General features: G+C 39.8%; 1 protein-coding gene across 1 annotated transcript in view; it reads left to right on the top strand.

The window, feature by feature from the left end:
- The first annotated feature begins 23723 nt into the window (after positions 1-23723).
- Positions 23724-27129, top strand: part of LOC126235957 (transcription factor E2F5-like) — a 72062-nt gene continuing 68656 nt past the window's right edge. Inside the window, exons 1-2 of the mRNA XM_049944929.1 lie at positions 23724-23951; positions 25241-25350. Coding sequence (XP_049800886.1) covers positions 23844-23951; positions 25241-25350 — 218 coding nt within the window. The 5' untranslated portion in view covers positions 23724-23843. The remainder of the gene's footprint in view (positions 23952-25240; positions 25351-27129) is intronic.

A 27129-nucleotide genomic window follows, 5' to 3' on the forward strand; every position in this document is an offset into this window, starting at 1 on the left:
TGCCAGTGATGGTTATAAGCATTGTAGGTGGTCAAGCAGCATTTTGGATCACTAATTATCAATAGTGGCCATAACTCGTCCTGACAGGTAAGTGCATAGGGTCAAGTGAAGCAGTCCAACAAGAAGGGAAACGTAGTGCCATTGATAAACAATTAAGCTCTGCTTCCACCAGAGGTATCCAGAAGAGGAAGCTGCTACTGAACTGCTTATATGATCTGGCTTAATGGGAAAACAATGTCGATGATTGTAGCCTTTCTGCGCGAGTTTTCTGGTGCTTCCAAATGTGGAACTGAGAAAAGACAAAACAAGTAGTCCATGCCAAAAAATCATATCAATACTGGAGATCGTCCACAAATTAACCAGTTCTTTTATATGATGTCGCCGTCTGAGCGACGAATAAGCCAGGAGGAAATGGAGACGATGCTGGAAGTTGAAATCACTGCAGCTTCAGAGACTCCATGGTCCTCTCCTGTGGTTCTAGTGGAAGAAACCGTCAGGAACGTTTATTGCAAGGCTAACTATCAGTGACAGAAGTCAGCACTTCGAATTTATCATTCATAATGTTATTCTCAGATGGAATTTCCTACAGGCATCACAAGCAATCATAGACTGTGAAAGAACAGAGCTCCATAGTTTTCAGGCTTGCATTTTTGTAGCGATTTAAGATGACTGAACGATATCGTGAAGAATGATTTCTACCCATTACCATGGATTGATGACACCATAGACTGCTTGAAAGGAGCAAAGTATTCCTCAACTATCGACAAGAAGACAAGCTACTAGCAAATCGAGATTGACGAGTCTGACTGGGAAAAGACTACCTTCATAAATCCTGATTGTCTCTATGAATTCAAAGTTACACTGTTTGGACTATGTGATGCTCCAGGCACTTTTGAACGTATCATGGAAACTTGCTTTGACACCTCCAAAGAATGATGTTGTCTTTTTTAAAGACATTTGAAGGACCTCTAAGCTACCTGACAGCCAAGCTACCTGACAGCCAAGCTACCTGACAGCTGTGTTGAATTGTATTCAGACTGCAAGCCTCTGCCTGGATCTGAGAAAGTGGCTGTTTGCCGTCCAAGAAACAAAAATCTTGGGGCACCTAGTGAATGGCGATGGAGTCCATCTAGATCCAGAGAAAATAAGAGCAGTCACAGATGTTTCGACTCTTCGGCACATTTGTAATGTGAGAAGTTTTCCTGGAATGTCTTTATGCTACTGGCGATTCATAAAGGACCTCTGTAGCAAGGCACACCCCTTGCAAGAACCACTGCAGGGAGATGTGAAGTTTTCCTGGAATGAGTTTCGAGAAAATCTTTCCTTCTTCTTAAGGAGATGCTGACATTTCCTCCAGTCCTAACACACGATGGTGAGAATGTCGAGACAAAACTTCACACCATTGCTAGTGTTTATACAATGGGTGCAGTTCTAGTACAAATTCACGAATGTGCTGAAAAGTTGATAGCTTATGCTTCCAGAGTACTCTCCAAATTCGAGAGGAACTGCTCTACAATTGAGAAAGAGCGCCTTACAGTTGTCTGGACTGTCAGCAAGTTGAGATTTTATTTGGTGAACCACTGGTTTCTGTGTCAGACCACTATTTCTATGCTGGCTGATTAACCTGAAGGATCCAGTGGATCAAGTGGGAAGATCAGCACTGAGGATTCAGGAATACAGTGCCTGAGTGGTACACAAAGGCAGATGCAAACGCTAAGATGCCAACTACTCTATGTGATCAAAAGTAACCGGACACCCCCAAAAACATACGTTTTTCATATTAGGAGCATTGTGCTGCCACCTACTGCCAGGTACTCCATATCAGCGACCTCAGTAATCATTAGACGCCGTCAGAGAACAGAATAGGGGGCTCTGCAGAACTCACGTCCTTCGAACGTGGTGAGATGATTGGGTGTCTGTCACTTGTGTCATACGTCTGTACGCGAGAATTCCACACTCCTAAACATCCCTAGGTCCACTACTTCCGACCCCTGAGTGGAAAGGTGAACGGACACATACAGCTCAAAAGCGTACAGGCCGACCTCATCTGTTGACTGACAGCGACCGCTGGTAGTTGAAGAGGGTCATACTGTGTAATATCAGACATCTATCCAGACCATCACACAGAAATTACAAACTACATCAGGGTCCACTACAAGAACTACGACAGTTAGGTGGAATGTGAGAAAACTTGGATTTTATTTCAGAAAATTTGGGCAACAGCAAAGTTCCCAGAAGAATGGACCACAGCTAAAATTAACCCAAGCTGTAAGAAAGGAGACAAAAGCGATCCAGGCAACTATAGAGGAATCTCGCTCTTGGGCTGTACCTACAAGATTTTTTCCAAGATTTTACACAATAGAATCAAAGAACAACTGGATAAGGAAATAGAGGAAAACCAAGGAGGCTTCAGCCACAAATCACGCCGGTAAATGCCAAACGACGCCTCGCTTGGTCTAAGGAGCGTTAACATTGAACTACTGAACAGTGAAAAATGTTGTGTGGAGTGACGAATCACGGTACACAATGTGGCGATCCGATGGTAGAGTGTGGGTATGGTGAATGCCCGGTGAACGTCATCTGCCAGTGTGTGTAGTTCCAACAGTAAAATTCGGAGATGGTGGTGTTATGGTGTGGTGTGGTCGTGTTTTTCATCAAGGGGGCTTGCACCCCTTGTTTTACCTATCACTATCACAGCACAGGCCTGCAATGATGTTTTAAGCGCTTTCTTGCTTCCCACTGTTGAAGAGAAATTCGGGGATGGCGACTGCATCTTTCAATACGATCGAGCGCCTCTTCATAATGTACGGCCTGTCGCGGAGTGGTTACACGACAATAACATCCCTATGATGATCTATTCTGCACAGAGTCCTGACCTGAATCCTATAGAACACCTTCGGGAGCCGGCCGAAGTGGCCGCGCGGTTCTGGCGCTGCAGTCTGGAACCGCGAGACCGCTACGGTCGCAGGTTCGAATCCTGCCTCGGGCATGGATGGGTGTGATGTCCTTAGGTTAGTTAGGTTTAACTAGTTCTAAGTTCTAGGGGACTAATGACCTCAGCAGTTGAGTCCCATAGTGCTCAGAGCCATTTGAGCCTTCGGGATGTTTTGGAACGCCGACTTCGTGCCAGGCTTCATCGACCGACATGGATACCTCTCCTCAGTGCAGCACTCCTTGCAGAATGGGCTGCCATTCCCAAAGATACCTTCCAGCACCTGATTGAACGATGCCTGCAAGAATGGAAGCTGTCATCAAGGCTAAGCGTGGGCCAACACGATACTGAATTCCAGCATTACCTATGGAGGGCACCACGAACATTTTCAGCCAGGTGTCCGGATACTTTTGATCACATAGTGTACCTTCCAAGGAACTTTTTAATGGAACACAGCAGTGTGCACGAAATCTTAGTTATCACTGCATTAACTGACATTACTGTTGAACAGAGAGAAGATATAGCGCTTATGAGAAATAGAAGTCTTTAAGAATAAGGAACCAACTAAAGGAGAAATCCAGTTAATAAGCAGAACATTCTAGGAGAGGAATTGCGATCCATGGTTGCTTGTCATCCCAGTTCATCTACAGCCTGCTACTGAAGTTTTTTATGTAGCTCCAACATTTGGTCACCTAGGATTCATGAAGACTCTAAACAGAATCAAATACAAGTGCCACTGACCAGGTCCCTACCGTTCTTTTAGACACTGTGTGAGCCACTGTAATGAATACTAGTGAGAGAAACACTTGCCTCAATTACCTCCATTCCATCTGGTACCAATTACCCTTGTAGCAGTGCTATTGCACCAGAATGGAATCGGCCTCTTGGGGAGGTTCCTGAAATCAACCAAGGCGATGGATAATGGTCTGCATTTACTACCTCATCCACTACACTATTGCCAGAGCTATATTGATTGCCAAAGCTCTGGAAATTATAATGTTTCTTGCAGAAGACATTTTGAATCATGGAACACCCAGAGTGATTATATCTTGCTATGGAAAGGGTTTCCAGCCAAGACTAGTATTACAGGTAATTTCACATTATGACATTATCCACAGGAAGACAACTGCCCTGCATCCACAGATGAATAGCTTCACAGAATGATTTAATAAAAGATTGGCAGATATGCTGTCAACATACAGTAATGTTGAACAGAGAGACTGGGATACAATACTATCTGTCTTGACATTCGCATGCAACACAGTGATGTAAGACACTACCGGATTAGTATCGTCCTTACTCCACAGTCATGAGGTTGAAATGACAATGAACACACTGTTCCTGTTGCAGCCAGATGATACCGAGAATGACCACATGAAATAAAAATCACCAGGACTGAAGAAGCAAAACAGCTGCCTTGCATATAGACCCTAGACACCCATGAGAAGGACCAAGAGCACTGTAACTAGAAGCACCAACCCCTCAGATGCAGCCTGGAAGACTTGGGATATTATGCCTGTGCAGGAAGTGGGATCATTGGAAGAGTTAGTAAAGTGATTCTTTGAGCCGTATTGTATCCTTCAGTACTTGTCAGACACCACATACGAAGTCATGGATTATGACTCTTCATCAAGAAGACAAAAGCACATAGACATCATTCATGTCCTCAGAATGAAGTCCTACTACATAGTTGAGATGATGGGGGCATCTCATTCAAGGAAATTGAAGACCTGCTCGACAATCGCAAAACTTTGACTCTCATCATAGTGAAGAGGACGAGACAATACAACTAGAATGCGAGGATCTACCAACACTGCCATACACAGGACCATCGACAAGATCTGCAGGGATGCATGGTGCTGTAATCGGTTCCACTGACAACTTCTGAAACAGTGAGTCACTATTCATCCAGGATAGGGTGCAAAGCCATGAGCTGTGCAGTGTGGCCTAATGGTTAACACCACTTGCTTGTGTTCTGTGAGCTGCTAGTTCCAAAATGACCACCCAGAATTATTTGTAATTTAGTATTTATCAGCCCTGAAAGGTTCCCCAAAATTTCTGATGTTTATTACGTTTGCATCTTCTTGTATATTAGATATCTGTATAAATATCAGCATTGCCCATCCAGGTTACACTACTGTTCTGTCTGTACACGAGAGTCCATAATATATGTACCTCCAGTGCTAAGTGTTATATATCACTGGCGACCATAGTTTCGGATTTGGATTTGATTTCGATTGCAAAGTAACAATATGATAGCTGAATCTCTTCTCTCAATAAATTTGTGACTCTTTCACAGTGGATTTGCGTTGGCGATCTACAGATCACTGAAGAGCCAGTGAACTGTTACTCTACATGAAATGTGAACAATGTTCATTGCAAGAAAGGAATTTCAGACTGGGCCAAGAATTAGCGAGAGCCCGTTACTAATTTTTACTGTTACTAAAAAATATGCGCAAAACATCTATTTTTCTGGAACACACTCAGTGAACATCCCGCTGCAGAGTGACAATGTCATTCTGGAAACATCCACCAAGCTGTGGCCATGTCTCTGCACTATCCTTTCTTCCAGGAGTCCTAATTCTGCTAGGTCCGCAGGAGAGCTTCTGTGAAGTTTGAATGGTAGAAGACGAGGTGCTGGCAGAATTGAAGCTGTGATGTTGGGTTGTGAGTCGTGTTTGGATAGCTCAATCGGTACAGCACTTGCCTGCGAAAGGCAAAGGTTCTGAGTCCGAGTCTCTGTCTGGCACACAGTTTTAATCTGCCAGAAAGTTTCAATTACTTTTCTGGTGGCTACACCAGACATATTGTGTTAAATTATTCATCGTTATTGTTCACCATGAAAGACTTTCCAGCAAACATTAAAATGACTACAGCAAATGCAGCAGTCAAACTGAGCCATCTACCTCATAGAAAGATAGCTTGGTGTAGATGTTTGCTCAATTAGGGAGTCAATTCGTCTCAGCTCACATTGAAACGGATGAAACAGAATTATGTCGTTGCAGGTATTCATAAGTAGCTGGCTACGGAGATCAAGACATCTCACCATTACCAGTCTGCACAGATAAATGCATCGCAGCCTGGCTTGTGTTTATAAACTACTCTTCACAACTAGCAGTTAAGCACCTTAAGAACTTACTTAAAAAACCAGGCAACTGTACACCATCTCTGCCTTTGGACACTGGTAGATAATGCAATCACTGCTAATATCCTAAGAAAATTTGGTTATCACACCTTTCCAGCTGATCCATGAGGTCTGCAGATTATTGTATTTGGTTTGTGGTATCTTTCCTACAGCTGAGGTAACACAACTTTTAAATGCACATGGCACAGTATGATTTGCTAGACTGTCCAATGTAATTCTCATTAATTGTAAAAAGCAGCAGCTTAATCATATTATGTCAAGTTTCGATTACATCTACTACACCTACATCAATACTCTGCAAATCCCAATGGGGTACAAGGCTGAGGGTATGACTCATTGTACCAGTTATTAGGATTTCTTTGTGTTCCATTCACTTATGGAGCAGGAGAAGAATGATTGTCTGAGTGCTTCTGTGCTTGCACTGATCGTTGTAATCTTATACTCATAATTTTTATGTGAGCTATATGTAGGCTATTTTAGTATATTCCTAGAGTCATCATCTAAATCTGGTTCTTGGAACTTTGTTAATAGACTTTCTTAGGATAGTTTACGCCTGTCTTCAAGAGTTTTCCACTTCAGTCCCTTTAGTACCTCTGTGACACTTTCCCAAGGATTAAACAAACCCGTGACCATTCCTGCTACCCTCCTCTGTATACGTTCCATAACCTCTGTTAGTCCTAAATGGTACAGGTCCCACACGCCAGAGCAGTATTGTAGAACTGGTCACATGAGTGCTTTGTTAGCAATTCCTTCGTTGACTATTGTACTTCCCCAGTGTTCTACCAATAAACTGAATACTACTACATGCTTTACCCACTACTGAACCTGTGTGATCATCCCATTTCACATCCCTACAAAATGTTACACCCAGGTATTTGTATGAGTCGGCTGATACCAACAGTGACTCACTGATATTATACTCATAGGACACTATGTTTTTTCGTTTTCTGGAGTGCACATTTTTACAATTCTGGACATTTAAATCAAGTTACCAATCTTAGCACCACTTTGAAATCTTATCAAGATTATTTATGCAGCTTCTTTCAGATAATACTTCATTATAGATAAATGCACCAACATCATAAAGCCTAGTATTACTATTAATTTTGTCTGCAAGGTCATTAATATACAACATGAACAGCAAGGATCCCACCACACTTCCCTGGTGCACACCCAAAGTTCCTTCTACATCAGACGATGACTCTCCCTCCAAGATAACACGCTGCATCCCCCCTGCCAGAAAGTCCTCAATCCAGTGACAAATTTTACTTGATACCCAATGTGACTGTACTTTTGACAATAAGCGTAGGTGTGATACTGACTCAAATGCGCTTCGGAAATCAAGAAATACTGCACCTATCTGGTTGCCTAGATTCAAAGGTTTCAGTATGTCATGTGAGAAAAGTGCGACTTGGGTTTTACATGATAGATGTTTTCGGAAACCATGCTGGTTGGCATGGAGGAGGTCATTGTGCTCGAGATACCTCATTATGTTTGAACTCAGAATGTGTTATAGGATTCTGAAACAAATCGATGTCAAGGATACTAGATGGTAGTTTCGTGGATCACTTCTACTACCCTTACACAAATTGTTTAGAAAACACCTAGCGAGTGTAGAGTTCTTAACGCATTAAGTGTGTAATGTAGTTACGGACGAGAGCTTAATGCATAATATTGTATCATTTCGCCATCGCTAGTTTTCATATAATGTAGAAGCCATGCTATCCTTAAACATAAGGTCATTCTGATTCGCGAGGTGTTCAAGGATCACAAGAAGCATAACTTCAGTTTTTATCCCCATACTGTGAATATGACCAAGTCTATATCTCCCCATTTGAATAAAAATTCAGCACCATATTACAAACTTTTGCTTACAAAAACTCGATAACCTCGCAAAAATCACAAGCGATGCTCTGATGCAAAGTCCAATTCTGTGATTCTTGAAAATTTCTAAGTTGAACTACACAGTGATCCGGTCGATTTCTACTACCTGTCTCATAATGTAGTTTTACCAGATTTCGAGATTAGACCACTGCTGTTGTAATATTTCTAATTTTGCAGCCATCCTATTCAGGTACAAGAAGCTCTTCTTAGAGCAGTTGAGAAGGCAGCAGCGGCAAGATGATGTAATGTGCTGTGTGGTACCGCTGACGGACGGGTTATTCCGTGTGGGTATCGTGAGAAAGACAGCATAAATGTGAGACTTCTCCGCGATTGGCTGCTGCGTTCGGAAGTTGCGCATGACAATCTTCAGTTATTAATATTTGGGGGTTGGGTTGTTTGGGGGAGGAGACCAAACAACGGGGTCATCAGTCTGATTGTATTGGGGAAGAACGGGGAAAGAAATCGGCCGTGCCCTTTCAAAGGAACCATCCCGGCATCTGCCTGGAGCGATTTAAGGAATTCACGAAAAACATAAATCAGAATGGTCGGACGCGGGATTGAACACACGTCGTCCTCCCGAATGCGAGTCCAATGTGCTAACCACTGCGCCACCTCGCTCGGTATTAATAATTGACAAACTAAACAAAATATTTACTTGACGTCAGATTAAAGCATCTCTCAACAGCGTGCTATAATTCCATTATTTCACAAGAATCAATAACCAGCACAGTAATAAACAACTGCAGAACGAAAAGGCAGACGAAGCACTTCAACGATCTTCGGATCACACCTAACTTGGATGACATCTACATCTACAACTACATGGATACTCTGTAAATCACATTTAAGTGCCTGGCAGAGGGTACATCGAACCACCTTCACAATTCTCCATTATTCCAATCTCGTATAGCGCGCGGAAAGAATGAACACCTATATCTTTCCGTACGAGCTCTGATTTCCTTTATTTTATTATGGTGATCGTTCCTTCCTATGTAGGTTGGTGTCAACAAAATATTTTCGCATTCGGAGGAGAAATTTGGTGATTGGAATTTCGTGAGGAGATTCCGTCACAACGAAAAACGCCTTTCTTTTAACGACTTCGAGCCCAAATCCTGTATCATTTCTGTGATACTCTCTCCCATATTTCTCGATGATACAAAACGTGCTGCCTTTCTATGAACTTTTTCGATGTATTCCGTCAGCCCTATCTGGTAAGGATCCCACACCGCGCAGCAGTGTTCTGAAAGAGGACGGACAAGCGTAGTGTAAGCAGTCTCCTTAGTAGGTCTGTTACATTTTCTAAGTGTCCTGCCAATAAAACGCAGTCTACGGTTAGCCTTCCCCACAACATTTTCTATGTGTTCCTTCCAATTTAAGTTGTCCGTAATTGCAATACCTAGGTATTTAGTTGAATTTATGGTTTTTAGATTAGACTGATTTATCAGCAACTGTATCATCTGAATTGGGTCAGTAAAAGGATCCAATTATCATTTTATTCCGGTTGCCAATAATGACCTCTTCCCATATTAACGCACAGGAAGTATCTACTTCAATTTCGCGACAAGTTTAACGAGTTCCTTTTAATACTCATGTGGATGACTTCACACTTTTCGTTATTTAGGGTCAACTGCCACTTTTCGCACCATTCAGATATCTTTTCTAAATCGTTTTGCAGTTTGTTTTGATCTTTTGATGATTTTGTTAGTCGATAAACGACAGCGTCATCTGCAAACAACCGAAGACGGCTGCTCAGATTGTCCCCCAAATCGTTTATATTGATAAGGAACAGCAAAGGGCCTATAACACTACCTTGGGGAACGCCTGAAATCACTTCTGTTTTACTCGATGACTTTCCGTAAATTACTACGAACTGTGACCTCTCTGACAGGAAATCACAAATCCAGTCACATAACTGAGACGATATTCCATAAGCACGCAATTTCACTACGAGCCGCTTGTGTGGTACTGTGTCAAAAACCTTCTGGAAATCCAGAAATACGGAATCGATCTGAAATCCCTTGTCAACAGCACTCAACACTTCATGTGAATAAAGAGATAGTTGTGTGTCAATAGACCGTTTTCTTCGAGGTAATTCATAATGTTCGAACACAATATATGTTCTAAAATCCTGCTGCATATCGACGTTAACGATATGGGCTCGTAATTTAGTGGATTACTCCTACTACCTTTCTTGAACATCGGTGTCGCCTGTGCAATCTTTCCAGTGTTTGGGTACGGATCTTTCGTCGAGCGAACGGTTGTATATGATTGTTAAGTATGGAGCTAATGCATCAGCATACTCCAAAAGGAACCTAATTGGTATACGGTCTGGACCAGAAAACTTGCTTTTATTAAGTGATTTAAGCTGCTTCACTACTCCGAGGATATTTACCTGTACTACGTTACTCATGTTGGCAGCTGTTCTCGATTCGAATTCTGGAATATTTATTTCGTCTTCTTTTGTGAAGGCATTTCGGAAGGCTGTGTTTAGTAACTCTGCTTTGGTAGCACTGTCTTCGATAGTATCTCCATTGCTATCGTGCAGAGAAGGCATTTATTGTTTCTTGCCGCTAACATATTTCACATACAGGTACGACCAGAACCTCTTTGGATTTTCTGCCAAGTTTCAAGACAAAGTGTCGTTGTGGAAGCTGTTATAGGCATCTCGCATTGATATCCGCGCTAAATTTCGAGCCTCTCTCAATTGCTGCCGATACTATTTTTTGAATTTAAACCACATCTGGTCTACACTTATATTATTAATTTGGAATGAGTGGAGATTGTCTCTCAGGAAGGCGTCAAGTGAATTTTTATCTGTTTTTTTGAATAGGTATATTTTTCGCTTTTTTTTTCGAGGATTTGGGGATTGCAGTATTCAGTCTCGCTACGACAACCCTATGTTCACTAATCCCTGAATCGGGTTTGATGCTCGTTATTAACTCAGGATTATTTTTTGCTAAGAGGTCAAGTGTGTTTTCCCTATTCGCGTGGGCTCATGAACTAATTGCTCTAAGTAATTTTCAGAGAATGCGTTTAGCACAATTTCGGATGATATTTTATGCATACCTCCGGAATTAAACATGTATTTTTGCGAACATATCGAAGGTAAATTAAAGTCACCACCAACTATTATCGTATGAGTCGGGTACGTGTTTGAAATCAGACTCAAGTTTTCTTTGAACCTTTCAGCAACTGTATCACCTGAATTGGGAGGTCAGCAAAAGGATCCAATTATTATTTTACTCCGGTTGCCAATAATGACCTCTGCCAATATTAACTCACAGGAAGTATCTACTTCAATTTCGTGACAAGTTAAACTACTTCTGACAGCAACAAACACCCCACTGCCAACCGTGTTTAGCTTAGCCTTTCGGAACACCGTTAGGTTCTTCGCAAAAATTTCGGCTGAGCTTATATCCGGCTTTAGACAGCTTTTAGTGCCTATAACGATTTGAGCATCAGTGCTTTCTATTAGCGCTTGTAACTCTGGTACTTTCCCAACACAGCTACGACAATTTACAACTGTTATACCAATGGTTCCTGTATCTACGTTCTTCCTGTGTTCTGTCTGCACCCTTTGTGACTGAAACCCTTCTTTTGTTTTCCTGAGACCCTCCAACCTAAAAATCCGCCCAGTCCACGCCACACAGCCCCTGCTACCCGCGTAGCCACCTCCTGCGTATAGTGGACACCTGACCTATTCAGCGGAACCCGAAAACCCAATCACCCTTTGGCGCAAATCAAGGAATCTGCAGTCTACACGGTCGCAGAACCGTCTGAGCCTCTGATTCGGACCCTCCACTCGTCTCTGTACCAGAGGTCCGCAATCGGTCCTGTAGACTATGCTGCTAATGGTCAGCTCTGCTTTCATCTTGCACTCAAGACTGGCAGCCTTTACCACTTCTGTTAGCCACTCGAAACCAGAGAGAATCTCTTCTGACCCAAAGTGACACACATCATTGGTACCGCAGCAGCAACCACCTGCAGTTGGATTTATTACGCTTCTTGTCAGCCAAGTTCCTAAGCGGCCCCATAACGCACCTAACATTGGAGCTGCCAACTACCAATAATCCCACCCTCTGCTATTGCCCGGATCTTGCAGTCTGACTGGTTTCCTCTGAAACAGGACAGGCGACAGCATCTGGCTCAGCGACAGTGTCAGCCACAGACAGCACCTGGAACTTGTTTGTCAGACAAACCGGGGAGGCCTTACGTGCGGCCGTCTGGGAAGTCTTTCGCCACTTGCTTCGCCCCAGGGCGACCTCCCACTCGACCACAGGTGAGGGGTCAGCCTCAGTGCGAACAGTAACTGGGTTGGCCACTGGTGAGGACCGATCGGAGGACTCTGACCTGCTGGACGTCCGTTTTATCCCCACGGCTGGCCCACAACAGTGGTGCCCATCCACTGCAGCCTCAAGCTGTGTAACCGAAACCATCACAGTCTGAAGCTGAGATCGAAGTGTCACCAACTCAACTCGCATCCGCACACAACAATCGCAGTCCCTGCCCATGCTAAAGGCCATGGAAAACTAAACTATGCAGATAAACGGACTATCGGCACGTGCTGCGTAACTCTACTGTAGACCCAGACGAAAACGCACGAATTGTGTCTAGTAATACGTTGATATTCAAAAATCTATCTACCGAAGCACTCAGGTGAAACTAAATAATTTGCCCCTGATTAGGAACCTTTAATATGTCACAAAATTGGTTTACTTTCCGACGCTAACGAAAACGCCACAACTGTGGCTATTAGATATTAAATTTACATACAGAAACACAAGAAACTGAACTATTAAAGCACACAGATCATATAATAAAATTCGCTATGGTCGCAAATGACAAATGCAGTTACTTCCCTGTTGCTGCATCTGTCTCCGCTGTAAGACCAGAGGTGGTTCAACAGTGTCAGAGGACAGACATGTCGTCTGTCACAGTATCAGTTAAGGCTTCATGTTCAGTGTCTAGTTTGTAAATGTGATAGCTGTTCGGCAGTCTTGGAGGACAGACATTTTGTCTGCTGCGGTTGGCATAAGGTTAAGACTTTACTAGCAATGTATGGTTATATGGACATATAGCTGAGAACAGTGTGACAGTAATTACAGAAATATTCTGTTCATTATTTCTTTGAAGAATGGAAATTATTTGTGACTCTAAAGTGGAATGTAATTGTGCTGTTTCTAGTGTTCAGCCAATAAAAAGCGAGTGGCATTCGTATAAACAAATTAATTGGAAATTTAATTATACACATAATATCAATTGCTCACTAAGTTTCTTGCAGCCTCAAGATAATGGATTCACGACCTACATGGTGTTTCCTGTGCAGGGGACAACAACTATAGAAGACTGCAGGTTGGTGAACATTAATTAGAAATTTTGATTCGACTCAGGGCAGTGGAAGCAAATAGGCACCTTGCATGTACTGCAACCTTAGTACAAATGAGATCAGCGACACGCTATGTGTGATAACACAGAGGAGGAATGAAGGAGAGAAATTGTCGAGGAAGGGGTTTATTATACGCATGTATAGCACACTCTCTCTCCCTGCCTCTCTTTTTCAACTTTGCATACTTGGCATCCCTGGTTGGGCTAATATTTGAAGTCGAAGTGCTATGGAATTATGAGGCTAGATTTTATTAGCTAGAACAGTGATCTGTAACTGACCAGCGAACTAAATGGTTCAAATGGCTCTGAGCACTATGGGACTCAACTTCTGAGGTCATTAGTCCCCTAGAACTTAGAACTAGTTAAACCTAACTAACCTAAGGACACCACACACATCCATGCCCGAGGCAGGATTCGAACCTGCGACCGTAGCAGCCGCGCGGTTCCGGACTGAGCGCCTAGAACCGCTAGACCACCGCGTCCGGCCCAGCGAACTGTGCAAGGACTGTGATTCATGTGAACTGTTAATGACAAGAGAACTCCATAAGAACAGTGGTAAGTAGGCTTTTAACGGTGTTTCAACTGGTTTAAACTTTAGTTGAACTATAATAATTGATGCCTCAAAATCAAATTTTCAATTACAATGAAAGTAGCATCGGTGTCAAGCAGGAATGAGATGTGCGGAAGTGCAACGAGAATAAAAGTTAACATTGTGTACTCAGTCCATGGGATTACGCTGTTAAACATCACTTCAAGATTCTTCATGCTACAAGAAGGCGCAGCATGCAGAGCAGCGTGATGCAGCCACAGACAATAGGTGTGGGGCTTACTAGAAGACAGCGCATATTGGAAGATCAACATTGGTCCTACCAAAAGAGTGGAGAGGAAGACTATGGCTCTCCTCAAAGAATCTGGCTTATCAGACGATTTTGTGAAGAAGCTGCGACAGAGAGCATGTGTTAAACCGAGACTTTACAGGCTCCCGAAGGCACACAAAGAGGGAGTACCTTTACATTTGATTGCAAAATACCTGAAGGATATACTTAGCCCTTACGCCGGAAAATTTTCACATCATATTCGCAACTCAATGGATTTTTCAGGGCGTCTTAACAACTTGAGACTTCGTGATTCGGACATCCCTGTGAGTTTCGATGTTGTCTCTCTTTTCATGAGGGTGCCTTTGCAGGAATCCTTGGATCTTATTGATCAGATTTGACACTGAGACGACCAACCTTTTTAGGCATGTCCTGACGTCGACACACTTCCTTTTCGACGGTGGATACGGAAGGAGTAGCCATTAGAAGTCCACCTTCGCTAGACGTTGGCAACTTGTTCATATAACATTTCGAGGAGGAAGCCCTGGATTCAGCGCAGTGGAAACCTACCTGTTTCTTCCGCTATGTTGATGACACCTTTGTCACATGGACACATGATAGAGACAAGCTGAATGATTTCCTCATACATCTCAATTCCATACACCAGAACATCAAGTTTACCTCACAAGTCGAGGTGGATGGAGTGCTCCCCTTCCTGGGTATCTTGGTTAAAAGAAGAGCAGACAGCACATTGGGCCACAGCGTGTACCATAAGAAGACGCACACCGATATTTACCTACATGCGAACTGCTACCAACATCCAGCACAGAGGAATGGCGTCCTTAAAAGGCCTGTACCCTCTCTGACAATAAGAGCCTCAACCAAGAACTTCAACATTTGAGGTCGGTTTTCCGGAAAAATAGCTACACAGAGAAGGACATTCGGAGAGCTGTATGTCCCACAGCGACTATACAACCGAAGGAAACAGAAGAGGAACCTCAGCAGGATGGGGGAATAGTATTTATTCCGTTCTGTGGCGCTTTATCGGAAAAACTAGGTCGAATTCTTGAAAAACATCGAGTGAAGACCGTCTTCCACCCACCAGTTAAGACACAGGCACTGATTGGTAATGTCATGAACGATCTAGGACTACAGAAATCCAGAATCTACCAGATCCCCTGCGAATGTAGCATGACTTACATAGGCCAAATGGTGCTTACTATCGAAGATCATTGCCAAGAACATCAATGGCACACCAGACTGCAACAGCCTAACAAGTCGGCTGTTGCTGAACATTGCCTCTCGGAATTACACAGAATGAATTACGACCAGACCAAGATTCTGAGACATACGTCCAAATATTGGGACCGTGACATTAAAGAATCTATCGAGATTCGAATACAGGAAGCACTGATCAATCGAGATAGTGGTAACATCCTTACTAAGGCCTGGGAATCCGTTTTGAAACTGATTAAAAGGAGAAATAAGGCATCCCACCACGAACTGACTTCAAGAACAGGCAGAGATATTAAGAAGACGCCGCCGGCACGCGCTCCTGCGAGCGGACCGCAAACGGAACAGATGCTGGACGCTCCACGCCTGGATGCAGACTGTATTCGGAACACCTGGAGGGAGAGAGAAGATGAAAGCCTGGCGGTCAGTTCATCAGAGTACCTGATGATGGCAACCTGGTCGCTTGCCGAAATATTGTGCCAGTTGTACACTAACATCCGGCTGTTCACTGTTTAATCTTGAAGTAGGATGGGATAGATTGAAAATCATATTGTTGACTGGTTTTCTGCGAATGGTTCCACCGTAAATTTTAGGACTCAACATATTCGGTTCTGCACATCTACAGATATTACACTGTTGATATGTGTAACACATGGTCAGGAAACAATAAATAAGAGTGAAAGTTTCAAAATTCTTGGGTTTCCATATTGATGAATTTTAAATTGAAAAAAAAAACACGTTTTGGAACTTATGAAACAACTTAGTTCAGCCACATTTGTACTTAAAATCATCGTAAATCTTGGTGAGAGACAAATCAGTAAGTTGACTTATTTCCAGTCAATAATTTCATATGGAATAATGTTCTGGGGTAACTCATCCTTAAGAAAGAAAGTCTTCATTGCGCAAACATGTGTTGTAAGAATAATATGTGGTGCTTACCAACAATCATCTTGCAGACATATGTTGGGAATTCTGACTACTGCTTCACAGTATATTTGTACCTCCACTACAGCTGAAAAGGAAGAATGACATTCATACATGTATTTACAGCAGCAGAAGGAAAAATGATATTCGTTATTCCACATTAAGGTTGCCTTTGGCACAAAATGAAGTACACAACGCTGCAACAAAACTTTTTGATCACTTACCCAGTGATATAAAATGTCTGACAGACAGCAAAGTAAAATCTGAAAACAAACTGAGAAAGTTGTTCCTCGACAATTTCTTCTGCTCTATAGAAAACGTTTTGTTAATGCAATGTGTAAAAGGTGGTGGGTAGGACTTAACTTACTCACATCTGTATATCTTACTTTTTGAAACGTTCAGAACATAACCTTACATACAGATTAATTTGTGATGTGAATTTGAAACGAATTGTTCCAGATCATTACGATTTATCATGCAAAATGTTCCATGGAACATGTAACTACCTGTTTAACTAAGTAACTAACGATGTCATGTCATAATTACACTCAAATTCACATCCAAAGTGAAATCCATCAATAATTAGCACTGAAAGAACGTTTATTATGCATCCCAACACCCAGCCTGGACTCCTGGAAGGAGAGTACAGCCGCTTTTAAAAACATAGTGTATTCCAGAATGTACAAACATATAAGACATTTCGAGAACCTTCCAGACCTGATAAATAACGAATGATAAATAATTGCTGGTGGTCAGATTGGAATTGATGACCCTCAGCATGCCACTAACTATACTAACCATTCGTCGCACTCCATGCAACCAGTCTAATAAATACAGTCACGACCCTCTCTGGTGGGAAAGTTGTTACCATTTGTCAGCTAAAGCGACACTAACACTCTGAGAGGTGAGAAAGTAGACAGTCGTATATGTCATAAGGATAATGTTTGTTTTTAATTATTTTCTTCTTAATTAATGGAACAGTTGTTATATTTTTGCGTTCCGTGCATTAGTAAGTTACCAAGAGCCATGAATTACAGTGGAATACACCTAAAAACAGCCAAATCACACCAGTTTGGCTTTCAGTCTGAATGATCGAAAACCAAAGCAGTTGAATGCCTCCTTACTAATATATATGAAGGATATGAAAACAAGAAACTCACTTGTGCTACACTGTTAGATTTAACAAAAGGCTTCGACTCAGTCACACATGAAATAATGATAAAAAACTAGAACATTATGCTATTGTAGATAAACCATTCCTATTTTTTCAATCATACTTAAGAAGTAGGGTACAATTAGTAAAAACAAACTATCAGAAGTCAACACCCATGAAAGTAAAGAGAGGAATTCCACAAGGCTCAGTGCTTGGCCCTTTCCTGTTAATTGTTTACATCAATGACTTCTCAAATTATTTGCCATGCAACGATGTACTGTATGCTGATGATATGACACTAATAACAGATGGAGAAAATATGCAAGATGTCATAGAATACAACAAAGTAGTAACTGAAATGAACAGTGACTGGTGCAGAGCCAACCTTTTATCAATAAAAAACTGAAAACTGAAGAAATTTACTTCACCCTGAAACCATTCGAACAGAATACAAAAAATGTCAAGTTACTAGGTTTACATACAGATCAAAAACTTACGTAGTACAGACACACAAATTATCTATGTGGCAAACTTGCTCGAACTCTCTTTCTATTACACAAGCTGAGACATGTTATCAGTAAAAATCTACTAATCTCCACATACTTTGCTTTTTTCCATTCACAACTGCAATACGGGGTACTTCTTTGGGGTAATTCAGAGGGTTCAAGTACCATCTTCAAGTGGCAGAAGAAAGCAGTCAGGTGCATTTTAGGACTAGCACCAAGACAAAGTTAAAAAAATCATTTTAAAGAACTAAAGATAATGACAGTACCTAGTATATACATTTATAATTGTTTAATATATGCTAAAGAGAACGTAAAGAACTTTAATTTAAGATCTGAAGTGCATGTTCATAATACTTGAAACAATAGTAACATAGACCTACCATACATAAGGCTGACATAAACACCTTAGCTTGAAATTTTATAACAAACTCTCAAAGGCTGTGAGCGAACTACCGATGAATAACTTTAAGCAAAGAATAGAAGTGTGGCTCAAATGTACGCCATATTACTCATTTGATGAGTTTCTAAACAGTGACACAAAAGAGATATGCTTCATGAAACAAAAAACTGCCATATGAATTATACCTACATGTTTGTTACAGTAATGTACCAACAAAGACTTTTTAGATCTGTATCTACATACATACTCCGCAATCCACCATACAGTGCGTGGCGGAGGGTATATGGATACATAAGATGTACCATAAATATATCTTGATACTATTGTATATTTAACTGTTATATTTATTATTATTATTACTATCCTTTCTTTCTCAGACGTTATGTCTGGTTAAAAATGAAAAGTGACGCAGACCTTGATCAATTGTGACTTCCTTTTAACTCTATGGTATATGTTACATTGCATTTAGGAACTTTTGGGTAATTGAACATGTATCAATAATTACAGATTTCTGTAGTTATATATACGTTTGGATGTAGCTGTATTGCGTTGATGTACTGGTGAATATTGTGTGGTATGACTCCTGTAGTTGATAGTATAATTGGTATAATCTCAATTTTATCCTGATGCCACATGTCCTTGACTTCCTCAGCCAGTTGGATGTATTTTTCAATTTTTTCTCCTGTTTTCTTCTAAATATTTGTTGTATTGGGTATGGATATTTCGATTAGTTGTGTTAATTGCTTCCTTTTATTGGCGAGTATGATGTCAGGTTTGTTATGTGGTGTTGTTTTATCTGTTATAATGGTTCTGTTCCAGTATAATTTGTATTCATCATTCTCCAGTACATTTTGTGGTGCATACTTGTATGTGGGAACGTGTTGTTTTATTAGTTTATGTTGTATGGAAAGTTGTTGATGTATTATATTTGCTACATTGTCATGTCTTCTGGGGTATTCTGTATTTGCTAATATTGTACATCCGCTTGTGATGTGATCTACTGTTTCTATTTGTTGTTTGCAAGTCTGCATTTATCTGTTGTGGTATTGGGATCTTTAATAATATGCTTGCTGTAATATCTGGTGTTTATTGTTTGATCCTGTATTGCAATCATGAATCCTTCCATCTCACTGTATATATTGCCTTTTCTTAGCCATGTGTTGGATGCGTCTTGATCAATGTGTGGCTGTGTTAGATGATACGGGTGCTTGCCATGTAGTGTTTTCTTTTTCCAATTTACTTTCTTCGTATCTGTTGATGTTATGTGATTTAAAGGCTTGTAAAAGTGGTTACGAAATTGCAATGGTGTAGCCGATGTATTTATATGAGTGATTGCATTGTGTATTTTGCTAGTTTCTGCTCGTTCTATAAAGAATTTTCTTAAATTGTCTACCTGTCCATAATGTAGGTTTTTTATGTCTATAAATCCCCTTCCTCCTTCCTTTCTGCTTAATATGAATCTTTCTGTTGCTGAATGTATGGGATGTATTCTATATTTGTGGCATTGTGATCATGTAAGTGTATTGAGTGCTTCAGTTCTGTGTTACTCCATTTCACTACTCCAAATGAATAGGTCAATATTGGTATAGCATAAGTATTTATAGCTTTTGTCTTGTTTCTTGCTGTCATTTCTGTTTTCAGTATTTTTGTTAGTCTTTGTCTATATTTTTCTTTTAGTTCTTCTTTAATATTTGTATTATCTATTCCTATTTTTTTGTCTGTATCCTAGAAATTTATAGGTATCTGTTTTTTCCATCGCTTTTATGCAGTCGCTGTGGTTATCCAATATGTAATCCTCTTGTTTAGTGTGTTTTCCCTTGACTGTGCTATTTTTCTTACATTTATCTGTTCCAAAGCCATATTTATATCATTGCTGAATACTTCTGTTATCTTTAGTAATTGATTGAGTTGTTATTTTGTTGCTGCCAGTAATTTTAGATCATCAATGTATAGCAAATGTGTGATTTTGTGTGGGTATGTTCCAGTAATATTGTATCCATAATTTGTATTATTTAGGATGTTGGATAGTGGGTTCAGAGCAAGGCAGAACCAGAAAGGACTTAATGAGTCTCCTTGGTATATTCCACGCTTAATCTGTATTGGCTGTGATGTTATATTATTTGAATTTGTTTGGATATTAAGTGTGGTTTTCCAATTTTTCATTACTATGTTTAGGAACTGTATCAATTTAGGATCTACGTTGTATATTTCCAATATTTGTAGTAACCATGAGTGGGGTACACTATCAAAAGCTTTTTGGTAATCAATGTATGCATAGTGTAGCGACCTTTGTTTAGTTTTAGCTTGATATGTCACCTCTGCATCTATTATCAGTTGCTCTTTACATCCTCGTGCTCCTTTGCAAAAGCCTTTTTGTTCTTCACTTATAATTTTGTTCTGTGTTGTATGTGTCATGACTGAAGTTAATATTATGTATATTGTTGGTAGGCATGTTATGGGGCGATATTTAGTTGGGTTTGCTGTGTCTGCTTGATCTTTAGGTTTCAGATAAGTTATTCCTTGTGTAAGTGTATCAGGGAATGTGTATGGGTCTGCAATGTAACTGTTAAATAGTTTAGTTAGATGTGAATGTGTTGAGGTGAACTTCTTTAGCCAGAAATTTGCTATTTTATCTTTTCCAGGGGCTTTCCAATTGTGCGTAGAATTAATTGCTCAGGTGACTTCATGTTGCAAAATTAACACTTCAGGCATTTGTGGCATCATTTTGTATGTGCCTGTTTCTCCTTGTATCTACCGTGCATGTCTGTTATGTTGTACCGGGTTTGACCATTTGTTGCTCCAGAAGTGTTCAATGTCTGTTATATTTGGTGGATTGTCTATTTTAATGTGTGTGTTATCTATTGTCTGGTAAAATTTCTTTTGGTTTGTGTTAAATGTTTGGTTTTGTTTCCTTCTATTTTCACTTTTTTGTATCTTCTAAGTCGTTTGGCCAATGCTTGTAACTTCTGCTTCTTTTCATCTAATTGCTCTATCGCTTCTTGGTGTGAGATTTTACCTAACCTTTTTCGTTTTTTGTCTGATATTTCATTTCTTATAATTTGTGCTAGCTGTTTTTTCTCAGTTTTTCTCAGTTTTTCTATTCTCATCTGTAGCCAGTGTTGCCATGCTGGTTTTGTGGGTTTCTTCTGTGTGTTGTTTGGTTCTGATCTCTTCCTAGTGCGTATATTTAGTGTAGTGAGTGCTCCTATACCAACGAGTAGTTGTAACTCTTCCATAGTTGTATTTTCATTTATTTTGTTGTGTATGATTGTGTTGATAGTTGTTATTGTTGTTTCGACTTGTAGGTTATTTGGTGCTCTATGCAAGAATGGTCTAATGTCTATATTTGTGTCTTTGTATTCTATAAATGTCAGCTGAAATTTTTCTTCTATATCTAACATGTGTGTCACTTCTTGTTCTTTTTGTGCTTGTTCTGGTGGCTGTATTAAGATTTCGTTTTCCTCTTATTGTTTAATTGATGCATGCTGTTCTTTGTTTGTTTGCTCTGGGGTGTCCATTACTGTATTTTCTTCTTCTTCTTCTGATTACACATTATTTTGTTCCAGTATTTTTTGTACTTGTTGTTTGATGTTTTCTAATTCTGACTGGGGTATCCTGTTATTTTTGATTATTACACGGATCTGATCAGTTAGTCGTTGTTCTGTTAAAAATTTTAATTCTGGTTATCTGGTAATAAATGTTGTGTATACTTGTGATCTGTATCCAGTTGTGTTGGTTCCTAGGTTTGTTGCTTGGTAATAACATAACATGAGGTGTTGGTTAACTTCATCTGACCATCTCATCCTCTGTCTTTGTTTTCCTTCTAGGGTGGTTGCAGGAAGCATATCCTGCAAAACTCCTCTATTTGGATTTAAATCATTTTCCAGTTGGCTAGCAGTGTCGTTACCATTGTAGGGGGGCATAGGGTTCAAGCATCGTCCCCGACCATGACAGCGCTTGTCCGAGGCTTCTTTAGTTCTGTTCTGAACCCCCTAAAAGGGGGGTTAGCCCTATTAGTGGTTTGCTCTTTTCGTCGCCTTTTACGACTGGCAGAACATACCAGAGTCCTATTCTTTTCCCGGTCCTCCACGGGAATTATTATTACTATTATAAATGAATAATTGTTGTATTATCAATATTACTTTAGCATGCATATCTGCTTGCCCTGCACAGGCACAACTATGTACAATAATAATTATTGTAATTTTAAAAAAATGTATTGAACACACTGATGATGCCAATTGTATGGGAAACATACTGAAAGGTAAATAAATATTCTATTCTATTCTATTCTTCAGTGACGTAAGCTAGAACTCATTCATGAAGAAATACTTGCGAATACTTCTATTTTTACAGCTTATTCCGTTGAAAGGAAAAGAACGTAGACACATTTCATGTATGAGAAGCATACATGTTTCTGTTGTTGTCTGTTTTTATTATAATAGACAATTTCCTTGACATGTAAATTTTTTTTATAGAGTCGAATGATTCGCCCCTTTTTACAATTCACTCGACTTCCTAATATATGAGTATTTTTGTAAATGTAATTATTTTTTTTCAAAGATGGATGTATTGAAGATTATTGCTGTTAGTGCTCACGTTTAGTAACAGCCATACAATTGGTTTCTCCTGCGTTGGGAAACAGTTTTATTGCTTTTGACGATTTATTGTCACTTCTGTGTGGTCTTCCCTACAGCTACAGTTGTGGCGGCTTTTTTTATACTTAAAGTAGTGAAGGTATTACTTTTCATACAGGTTTCCTATATACCACATTCACTGATTTGGCTGTAAGTATAGCGAACAAAACTCTGCTTTGTTGGCTAGATGTATGACATCTTCCTGTAAAAGATTAGGTCTTCTGGAGTTTAGTAGCAGTGTTTTGTTGTTAAAAGAAAACGATATTATTCAGTAAATGTCCGAGCGTTTCAAGAGAATCGTAAATAAACTGTCCTGTAATGCACTATTTCGTGTCCCCCAGTGAATCGGGAAACTAAAGAATACAAATGTGGTGTCACTTTTTTAATTATTATCGTTTTTATGGTACTCTATACACTCCCTACTGGCAAAACTATGTTACATATCAGTATAAACGCTAGTGTTACCACTCATCCGATTTCGTATTCAGAAGTGATCTGGCCGTTTGGCGCGCTGCAATCGCTGGTCGTAACAGAAACGAGACAGATTGTTGCGATCGGAATTAGATCAAACTGACTCTTTTTGCTAATTATGGACCCAGATTATCGCTGCAATATTATCTGACAAATTCATTATCCGCTGCGTTTTGCAAAGAGATAGACTGTTTTACCTCTTTGGTCTGACGTATCCACACGGATAGTTAGGAATGTCGACTTCCATTTGAAAGATAATAACTGTCAGTACGTATGCTAGTGTCTTTGGTTTTGTGTTTGTATCCGTACGAAGTTCAAATATATTCGTTTGTTTGAATATTGACAACGGTTGTGAGGGATGGCAGACATACAACAAAGTAGGTTTGAAAAATCATTGGGTTTACTAACCACAAGATTCGTCTCACTGTTGCAACAGGCGAGGGATGGTGTCCTTGATTTGAAAGTTGTAAGTATGTGATGACTGTAATATATACTTGCTCTTCCTAATTGTTTGAGGTGTGTAGGTTATCCCTGTAAACAGTGGCCCACTGTGAAACTGACAGTGAACGAAAACCGGGGCTGGAGTTCTTTTTTCTCCATTTTAACAATTTAAATTCCTAGAGATAAATACCGACCTAATTTATTTTCGCCAGTAGCTGGGGCATGTATATATATATAAGAGTCATGAATATGTATAATACTGTCCTTTCTTAATGATCGAGACATGGGTAGATCTCTTTCTGTTTATGTTTCGTTGTATATAAGGTTTTGTTTGAGTAATCACTATTGGGAAACTAGTATGTATGTTACTTCAGTATGTATAAGTTTTTTGGCAGAAGGGAAACGGGAACTTGCCCTCTAATGTTTGAGATTTGCATTGAGGAGTAGCAAGCAACTGACGGAATTCTATGTGCACGAGCTGTTTTTCTTGTGGTGATTCAGTAGTAACATAACCAGTCTGTTTACCGTAATCATTTTCTAGTCTTGCAACTATGTTGACGGTATAGTATCCTGTCTTTCGAGTTTTTGTGTTTGTGATCAATAGCTGTGTGATACACACCACCAATCACAACAGGGAAATTTTGCAGTTTGCTTTGTGTGGTAGCCTGCTTGCTACTTGGATGTGATTGTGTGTTGTAATACCAAAGACCTTTTTAGGGGCATGAAGTTCACAAATTACCAACAATATTCTAATTTCCCTATGCTGTAAATGTGTGTGTAATTTACACACACATTGTGTAAGCTTTTGAAACCTAGTTTAGTCATTGTAAACATTAGTCCAAATGTTCATTTGTTTGATTAACTAATAATATAAATATGTACCAGTTGCTATCTGTTTAGAAGACTACTAATTTCACTTATTAATTTAGACAAATGTTGAAATTTGTAGAGTAACAAAAGGAAAATCAGTCATCAACATGAATTTATCATGGGTTTTGAACCTTAAGTACAGGTTGGTGTTTTCCATATACATGAGTTGAGATGGAAGAAACAGTAAATTACAGAAAAAAATCCTAGGGCCATCTGTAGATTCAAGGACTTTCGATTTGTTTGACATTTGATTGCCTAGCCACTCTTCAAAGGAATTAGACTTCTATTTACTAGTTGCTGTGACTACACACATTGTACTTCAGATAAAAGATTTGCGTAAGCAGCATCTTGTTACATCATAGTTGCACTATTTATTGACTTAATGATCTACCTATTTAGTCAAAAGATTGTTGGAGTGTGATTTTTGTCATATGTTTATTCTAGGCAGCAGATATATTGGCTGTGAGGCAGAAGAGGAGGATATATGACATCACAAATGTTCTTGAGGGCATTGGTCTCATTGAGAAGAAAAGCAAGAACAGCATTCAGTGGAAGTAAGACTTGTCTTTTATTTTCATAACTTAGATATGTAGGTGATTTTTTACAATTGTATTGACCAACTAGGATCACATTATTAAGAACTTCAGTTCCTCTTCTTCCTTTGTTGTTGTTTCCTATTTTTCCAGTATTCCCTCATTTCCTCCCCAAATATGTAGTTATTGTATGAACATTTTCAAAATGTGTGTGCAACTGTCCTAGTGCTCTATCAGATGCTTTTTCTGCCACAGTGTTAACTTTTCGAGTATATTAAAATTTCTGTCACATGATTGCCAACCATTTGGAAAATTGATGTAATTTGAGGTAAGCACAGATTGTGGGCAGCGTACTTAAATTACTTTGCACTGTTTGCTGAATGCCACTTTGATGGATCAGTTTGTTATGTTTTGTTGTACTCGTAGCAAGTTCTTCTCATCTCTGTGACTACTTTATTGTTTTGAAACTGAAGTTACTAGTGCTGTGGAAGCCACATGGGCCAGTAAAAGCTGTGTGTTTTATCTCTGTTGCAGTTCTCAATATGACATGGATGTAAAAATTAGGCTTCGCTACTAGTCAGTTTGTTACCACAACCTATATTTGGCATTCGTATTCATTGGCTTTGCCACCTCTAAGCAATTTGTCACTATTCGACCTAACCTAGTCATCGAGCTTTACTGCTGATCAGTCTTGTCACCACAACAAGTTTGGGGAGGGGGATCCAATACCGCACTTTAACCAGTGTGCCTTATGCCTTCTACGTTTTCCTAATAGTGAGAACCTCATGGACTGCAAGCGAGATGATTTTAAATGTGGCAAACTTCTTGTCATGTTTAAGTGACTGCCAGTGGACATTATGGTTTCTGGGGAATGAGTATTTTGTATTAAATGCACAGATCAGGTATGATACAAACTGCTTAAGAAAAAAAAAAAAAAACCAAATGTACTGCACATGTGAGAGGGAAATGTTAAAACAAAACTGATGATAATAGATAACTCGGGGTGGTGGTGGTGATTATATCTTAAAATTTTTTAAAAAATAATTAAGTCCTTAAACCATAAATTTATATTCAGCTTCTTCTGCTTTGAGTTATATAAAAATTTTAATTGATCTTGGCAGGATAACATGTAGGATAATTTTCAGGCAAAATGTGACATTTGCTGTAATTCTGTGTCCATTGTTGATTTTTCAAATGTGTTTAGTGTAAAATCCTAGTATGACTAAGCGTTATCTGGAGAAAATTTCACACTTATCTTGTGCAAGACACTATACGTGTTACAAATTACTGTAGGATTAACAGTTTGGCAGAAGCATGTGGAAGTGTGGAGGAGGGTTGCTACGTCCCACACGGAACACACACATTCCATTCAACTCATTCAGACTTGCAGAATACTCACTTTATAAATATGGAACTTGCATCAGTGTGTTCAGACAGAGCTACACTATGCTTTTATTTTAATTTTATTTGTGAAAACAGATTATTAAGATGATACATAGACAGTTTACAAAAGTAAAATTTCAGTGAACACACTAAGCGAAAGAAATTTTAAGATTACATCAACTTTTCATTTACTCCAATCTGGAACTCTGTCAGAATTTAACAGGAGATAGTTTTAGTAGCATATGACACCCTATGGTCCACTCGCATATCAGGTACTAAGCAGTCACCTGTAATGTTTTCTTATGAGAAATGTATCGCCATGTTTATAATGAACCTGTACTGATCCACTCGCTTATTTCTAACATAACAAAAAGATTTAGCCTATGCGTTTGTATAACGGTGAGAATATGTCTCAGA

Source organism: Schistocerca nitens, chromosome 1 (assembly GCF_023898315.1).
Source record: "Schistocerca nitens isolate TAMUIC-IGC-003100 chromosome 1, iqSchNite1.1, whole genome shotgun sequence".
Classification (NCBI taxonomy): Eukaryota; Metazoa; Arthropoda; class Insecta; order Orthoptera; family Acrididae; genus Schistocerca; species Schistocerca nitens.